Source organism: Charadrius vociferus, unplaced genomic scaffold (assembly GCF_000708025.1).
Source record: "Charadrius vociferus isolate BGI_N301 unplaced genomic scaffold, ASM70802v2 scaffold477, whole genome shotgun sequence".
In the NCBI taxonomy this organism is placed as follows: Eukaryota; Metazoa; Chordata; class Aves; order Charadriiformes; family Charadriidae; genus Charadrius; species Charadrius vociferus.
In genome coordinates this window covers 5,355,988-5,363,356 of record NW_009649449.1, presented here as the reverse complement: position 1 = coordinate 5,363,356, position 7,369 = coordinate 5,355,988, and the positions used below count along the sequence as shown (strand labels likewise).

The 7,369-nt window shown below is 42.8% G+C and overlaps 2 protein-coding genes across 2 annotated transcripts in view; one reads left to right on the top strand and one right to left on the bottom strand.

Moving 5' to 3' along the window:
• LOC104290574 (chromosome unknown open reading frame, human C1orf174) overlaps positions 1-2,081 on the top strand; it is a 2,934-nt gene extending 853 nt beyond the window's left edge. The window contains exons 3-4 of the mRNA XM_009889687.1: positions 648-1,136; positions 1,968-2,081. Of these exons, the coding sequence (XP_009887989.1) occupies positions 648-1,136; positions 1,968-2,081 (603 nt within the window). The remainder of the gene's footprint in view (positions 1-647; positions 1,137-1,967) is intronic.
• Positions 2,082-4,937: 2,856 nt separating this feature from the next.
• Positions 4,938-7,368, bottom strand: DFFB (DNA fragmentation factor, 40kDa, beta polypeptide (caspase-activated DNase); the record flags this gene model as incomplete). The annotated part of the gene is made up of 6 exons (XM_009889686.1): positions 4,938-5,154; positions 5,645-5,745; positions 5,980-6,150; positions 6,317-6,396; positions 7,030-7,218; positions 7,335-7,368. Coding segments are annotated over 6 exons (792 nt in total), but the record flags the coding sequence as incomplete, so codon positions are not given.
• Position 7,369: the final 1 nt, after the last annotated feature.

Sequence of the window (7,369 nt, the reverse complement as noted above, 5' to 3'; positions counted from 1 at the left end):
CAGGAGCGGGGCGGCCCCCGGAGGCCGAGCCCGGTAGGAGAGCCGGGGCGGGCTGGGGCTGAGGGAGAGGGCCGCGGGGCCGCAACGGCCTGGGGGTGCAGCTAAATCGTTAACAGTTACAAACCGAGCATCACCATGAGGGAATTTTAGTAAATTCTTCGCCTTTCCTGCCTTTCCGCCACAGTGTTAGACTCCTGTGTGCAAAAATACAATGCAGGGGCATGTTTGTATGCTACAGGGCCAGCTCTTGGGTTCCTCGCTGTTTAAAGGCGGTGGCAGGCTGATAGCCAGTGCGCTGTGCCACCAGCGAGCGGCGGGACGCTTTGCTGTACCAGGTGATCGTTCTGCTACATTAATTACCATCTACAGCATCCCTAAGAAAATATGAAAACGGTGATTAGCCACATTCGGTGCTAGTATATGTTTTGAGAAGTAGCTTTCCACTGGTGATGGATTGTACATTGTGGTTTAATGTAAGCTATCTGTTCTTCTTTTCACATGCACTTTCTACTAATTATTTTTGTTAGTGATGTAGCTTTGGATCAAGGTGCCACTTGCCTTGTTCTACATCCCGCCTTGCAACTAAAGAGATACGATGATATTATTTATTTCAAGTAAGCTTTAGGATCTTATCTTTTTTCTAACAGCCTTCTTCACACAAAGTGGCTGACAGACGACCCTCAAAGAGGCTAAAATGTGAAAAAAACAGTCTATTAAAATCAGAACTAGGACTTACATGTGGAAGTGCTGGATTCAGGGAAACGCCTAAAACATCTGATGGGGATCAACATTCAGAAGATCTAGGAGACTGCAATGTAATACAAAAGAATAAAGGTGAAAGCATTCCAGAGACTAACAAAGAGAAACAGAAAAAGGAGGATAATGTTTCTCTCAAGCCACATGCAGTGAAATCAAGCAGTGCTCCGTCAGAAACTGGCAGTGATGAAAATCTGCACAATCATGTCTGCAGTGAAGAGGAGGGCAGCAGTGAGAGTTTACTTTCGGATGGGTCTAGCTTGGAGGATGGAGATCTCCCGGAGAAGCCGATAGAACTAGACAATAGCATTTTCTTGGATGAAGACAGCAACCAGCCAATGCCAGTGGCCCGGTTCTTTGGAGATGTTGAGTTTATAAAGGTAAGATGAGGACAGTCTGTTCACACTTTACAGACTCAGCTCTGTTCCGCTTTAGTCTCACATCTTCCAATAAAATTAGGCTAGCCGCAAAATTGTAGGCAAACTTGACCAGTATTGGTACACATCTGGAGTCATATCCCTGTCCCCTGGATAGAATTGTCTCAATCAGAGATGAAATTAATTGCTCAGCTAAGTTAATTTCAGATGTAAATTTTCTTTCTTATTTAGATTGTTTAGTCCAATTCCATAAGATAGATAATTTTACTCATGAAGACATACATAGCTGTATTATGGAGACACAGCTGTATTCTGTCAAAATAGTTTTTCGCTGGTCATTGGTTCTTTATTGTGATTATTGTACTTATTGTAATTCTTTGGAATGGAAGCTGTTTTCTGGCCACCTCTGTTTTTGGACTGATCAAATGCCAGAACTTTAAATTCAAATCCCAGGTCTGCCTTTAATGTTGTATAACTTCGGGCAAGTAATGCTGCCTCCTTTCAGGCATTTCATGAGGATTAGTATTTAGCAGGAGTCACGGTTGGTATTTAGCAGGAGTAGTGAGGATTTGTTCATGGAGCACTTCACCCTCTTTGAATCCGCAAGCCTGCGGAAAGAATTCCAGCCCTCTGACCATGAGCTGTGATGAGTTCAGGCAAGCTCCCCTCAAAGCTTCTCTGCTTTAGCTACAGGTTTGTGCCACCGCTTCCAAGTGAAGAGGTGTGTGTTGGTGCCTCCTGTCAGATGTGGAAGTGTGTGAACTGTTGAAAAGGTAGGAGGTCTGCCATTTGCCGCAACAGACTTTCCATAATGATTTTATCTTTTTCTTAAAGGATCTCCCACCAGTTGCACTACCAAGCACGACGATGAGCAGGCGAGAATTCAGAAGGCTACATTTCATTGCAAAGGAAGATGAGGAGGAGGAGGAGGAAGAGGATGTTTTCTAACAACAAACAGTAAACAAATGAAACCTTTTTTCTTTTTCTTTGCACGTAATGATGGTTGGCTGTTTCACTAACATAAGGTGTCTGCGTTTGCCTTTTCTCAGAGAGGAAACTGGTAGAGTTTGTTTTTCCGGAATTGGCAGATACAGTATTCTCTCATGGTTATCTGAGGCAAAGATTGACTGAATTTTCAGTGATTTGGAAATAAATTGTAACTTATCATTTTACTATTGATATTTAGGAAAAATCAGGGAAAATAGAAGTTCTTACTGCTTTTTTATAATTTGAGCCCATATTTAGGGTGAATATTTGGTCTCACTCCTTTTTTATAAATAGCCAAGAAAACCATTTAAGAACACTGTCATTTTTCTTCGAATTCTGTGATGTCTGCCATTGTGGTGTGCAGTTAGTAACACAGCCAGTTGACTACGCAGTACAAAGAGGCACACCGGCCTCTGTTGTGTACTTGTGTTGCATTGTTTACATCTAAACCAGAACCAATTACACCTCTAAAAAGCAGTTCTGCTGGCAAAACTAAATGTGTGGATGTCAATGTGAGTTCAGTGGTGTTAACCTCTGGAAGTTTAGTACGTTTTTATTGTGTGTCAGTTCTCTAACCACCACCACGTGAAGCTGACTGCTTCCCTCTTCCACCAGAGCGGCCAAAAGCATTGCCTTGTGTAATAGCTGTGTAATGCAGCCTGTGCAGTATTTTCAGTTGACTTCCATGGGTTATGAGTAGGAATTTTGTAAACAAATGCATTGGTGGTGATAAAGGATCTCTCGGTGTTGGACTTGATCAGTAGATGAACGAGTATAGATTGCTGAGGATATGGGTCAGTCAACCACATTTGTTATTTTGGCCTGCATTTTTGTAAAAATAATGAGCAACCTCAGATGATTTCAGGAATTGTTAAGTCACCCGATGTTTATGATAATACTTCTTTGAAAGTGTGATTATGCAATAAGCTTCCAGATCTTTATTGTTATAGTTTCTTCTACATTTCTAAAAATATAAAGAAAATGTTATCAGCAGATGGTTTAAATAAATATTAATTTCTACAGCTATAGCCTGTTAAACATTCAAAAGTTGTAAGCCAAACAAATTGTATATGCATGACATGTTAATTTATTCACATTTCCACTCCAGCTGATGCATTGTTTCTGTCAACGATACTTCTTGGCTCCTTTTCACTCTAATTCTGTAACACAGAAAAATCTAATTTTTTAATAGCATATTCATGGTTTTCAGCACAACTCCATCTTGAAGTAGCTCTCCCAGCTTTTCTTAAATGCCGTGTTTGCTACCATCTCTTTATAGCAAACATGTCTTCACACAGACATTCATTTTAGTTTCAGCACTGTGCAAAATGGTGATTTTCAGTTTGTAGGAAGTGTGCCATACAGATGACATTGTGTTTGTCATCAGAATCTTAGCTGTGATGCCTTCCCCAATGTCAAAACAGCGTAGTGTGCCTTTCCGTCTTAGTTACCGATGACGTAAATTCAGTAAGGCAATTTGGAACGATCAGTTCAGTGCATTGGTATCAGAAATCCTGTATTTAACGTGCAGCACCTACTTAACTTTTCACATTGAAATGTTTGGGAGGGGAATTGAGTAAAGTAAATCGATACTCTCTGTAGCAAAGCTCCTGCATTCCCAAGACCGAGCTAAGTTATGGCTCACACAGCAATCCTGTCCTAATGCAATCCCGTGTGCACTAGCTGGATTTGCCCAGGTAAGGAAGAGCTTGAAGAGCGGGGAATATAGGGCTCTTCCCTAGCGATGTTCTTTACCTAGCAGTACGTGACTAGCGCTCCATTAATAATCACGTTTCCCTGTGCTCAGTCTTTCTAGTCTGTATTGGCCATCCTGTATTACACCTGATTCACCAGTTGTGCACCTTTGCTTCCACATACACACACAGGAAGATTGTGGTCATTTTTTTATTAAAATAATCATGTAATTCACACTGGCAGTCCCTAGAAATCCACTTGCTATCAGCTGTTATTTTTTAAAAAAATCAAGTAAAAATTGATCAATTTGTATTTTGTTAGCTGAGGTAGGAAGTGTTTTACGAAAGCAATATTCTCTAAAGCAGCAGGTAAACACGATTATTATACAGTAACGTTGCTTGTATTGCTTCAAGCAAACTCAAGCTAAAGAGGCAGAAACTGAAAGGAGAGGGAAATCAATGGGAAAGCTGACAGAGAACAAATGTGGTAAAAGCAAAGCTATGCCATGGCCTTCCTCTTCCTTCTAAGAGATGCAGGTCTAAAGCAGCAGCGAATGGAGTGGTCGTGGGTGAGTGCAGGTATTTTGGCACAGAAGAGCCGGCAGCTCTGGCGCTGAATCGCCCTTTGGCATTCCTGCAAGACAGTGCCTGCCTACCTGGAAAAGGCACGGAGCAAAATAACTGCCCTACAGTAGTCTTTGTTTGGCCTCATGTTCAGAGAAATACGAGTATACAAATGCCCTTGGATTAGTTTTTAAGAAACGTTTTGTCTGAGTTTCATTTCTGTGTACTGTGAGTTTTGGGCCTACATTTGTCATGGCATGAAAGAGATCGTAGGGCATAATCAGCCTCTGGCCTCATTTTTCTACTCTGACTCACAGCTGTATTTTATCGCACTTCACACAGTGCGATTGAAGGAAGGCTCATAGTGAGTGAGAAGGCGGGAGAGTAGAATTAGGCATGATATGAATGTATGTGTTGTGAGATTGCAGCTGAATTACTTAGCAAGTCTCTTTTGCCAGGGACTCCTAAAGAAGTTTTTCTTTAAGAAACTAGGGCTATTTAAAAATGCTACCATGTGACATGATTTTGAAAAAAGCAGAAGTCACTTCCAGAGATAGCACTATGAAATCTTGTGGTTTTGCTTCCTTTTTCTGTAAATTTTAGTTTTGTCACAGCTGAGATTATGATGGGTTTTCTTATGGCAAGCAATATGAACAAGTTTTAAATTATCCACGGTAAACAGCAGCTGATAGAAGTATTCCCAGTTCACTTCTCTTCCATCTCGTGTTTTGACAGCTTCTGCCAGTTCTGGGACAACAGCACGTTTCTTCTCTATTCTTCAATACACAAAAGAGAAAACAATATTGCCATCAACAGTTTTTTCATAATAAGTCTCCATCTTCCTTTCAGAGCCAGGTGGAATTTGAATTCTTTCACCATAACTAGGTTTATGATTTTATTTTTTTTTATCCTGAGGAAATTAGTTTAGCAAATCCTGCTTGCTTCACAAGTGCACAATGCCTAAAAATGGGTTTTTGCCAGAGAGGAGCCTTCACAAAGGATAACGTGGTGAGGAGGGGTGTGTTTCCATACAAAGAAAATCTGAACAGAAGCAAAGCAACTAATGAGAGATGACATTATAATCTGTCTTCAGGACTTTATGTTATCAGAAACAGCTGCAGCATCCAGGCATCTTTTATCACAATGCACTATTTGTAGTGGAGCTAACTGCAGGCTGTGGGGGGGCAAAGACTCAATGGCGGTACCTTTCCTGCCCAAGATGAAGCGCACGATGCGGGCAAGTTTGGATTAATACTTTGTACATACATGTGATCAAGATTCCAGGTACTGAAGAGGATTCTGCTTTCCCTGTTGCTGTAGGGGTTGATAGAGTGCTTACATGGGCAGTCATCCCTGTCAAAAGGTCCCTGTAAAACAAGATGGCTACAATGAAAGGTGTACCGCTCGTCACCCCAGCACGGTCCTTCCACTTGCTATGACCAACCGAAGACAGATCACGTGTGCCATGACATGACCCCGCCAAGCCTGATGCTGCACTACACAAGCATCCCAGTAACCGTTTCCTTCCTCCCGTGTCGCTACAAGACACACCACCGTTTGTTGGAACCAAGACTCTCTGTTTTAGGCAGGGCTGAACTTACCTGACAGGAGAACCATCCCTCCGTAGTGCAGAGGCGGACTGCCTCCTCCTCTCTTCTGTCAAAGTAGCATCCGTTATACTTCACAGACTTCAGTTTCTCTGACATCAGGTCAATTATCGCTTTATATGCATCTCTTGCTGTAGGATCAACATTTGAAATAAAACTACTAACCTAGAGGGAGAGAGAAACCCCAACAATCACTCCTTGGTGCCTGTGGCAGCCTGAGGCTTTCTTCTACAATCAGTATGTTGCACTGTAAAAGCGTTTTATATATATGTGGAAACAGAATTCTTTTTACTAGGAGCTTGAAAATAAGTTACTTAACAGAAACTTTTACCTCTTTCATGTAGCTTCGTATTCTGCTTTCACAACTGTGTCGCATGTAGCTTGATTTGTTCTTGAAACGAGACTCTAGACCTAAAGGGAAGTAGATTGTGTTGTAACTTAGTACTTTTAGTGCCGTGTTTCCCCCGCCTTTTCACAAACTCAGTAGGCACAGGCTTTTTTTTCTTTCCCACTTTTATTTTACTGGTTCAAGACTACCCTTTTCTTAGCACTTGGAAGGACCATGCAGAGCGTGCCGTAGCTGATACTATAGTTATTAAATGTTTCTTGTTATAATGCATATGCAGAACACTAAGATTGCAAGAAGAACACTGAATTGTTCAGGAAGAACTGCAACAATGACTTGGGAATAGGAACTTGCAAAGAAAGTATAAAGAAAGGTTAGCTGGCTGATACATTGAAATTATCAATATACTATTAGCAAGTTGTTAAAAGATAGTAAATGCAGACCTATGTTAATGGGGAAAAAAACATAGTCCAGAGCAACCTTGGATAGAGCAACAGGGAGCATGGGGGTTTTACCCTTTTCCGATAGTAAATATGCATATATTTGAAAGAAACTTAAAAACGTATGCTAACGTAAGTTATAAGTAATCCCCTGACCAGGTACCAAATCCCCCCGGCCAGGACTGCCAGATATTTAAACTGCTTTTCTTTAAGAACAGTAGAACTGAAGGAGCGACTCCTGCGAGCGGCACAACGCACCTTCGAACCATTTCTTGTCGTCCTCCCTGTCCTCGGCCAGGATGTTTTCGCTCAGGTTGTGGATGAGATCCGCCAGCAGCTTCTGCCTCCTGGGGCCCCGCTCGTCGGAGAGAAGCTTCCGCGCCGCCTCCACCACGGCACCGCTGCGGCTGCAGAAGTCGGCCAAGAACCGCTCGATGTCGCCGGCACCTGCGGTTCGGGCGGGCTGAGGGGACGCGGCCGGGCCCGGGCGCTGCACCCCCTCACCCACCACCACCACCCCCGGGACCCCCCCTCCGCCTCCGGCCCGGCCCCGCCGCACTCACAGCCCCGCCAGGTCTCTCCGGGGCCCAGCAGCACC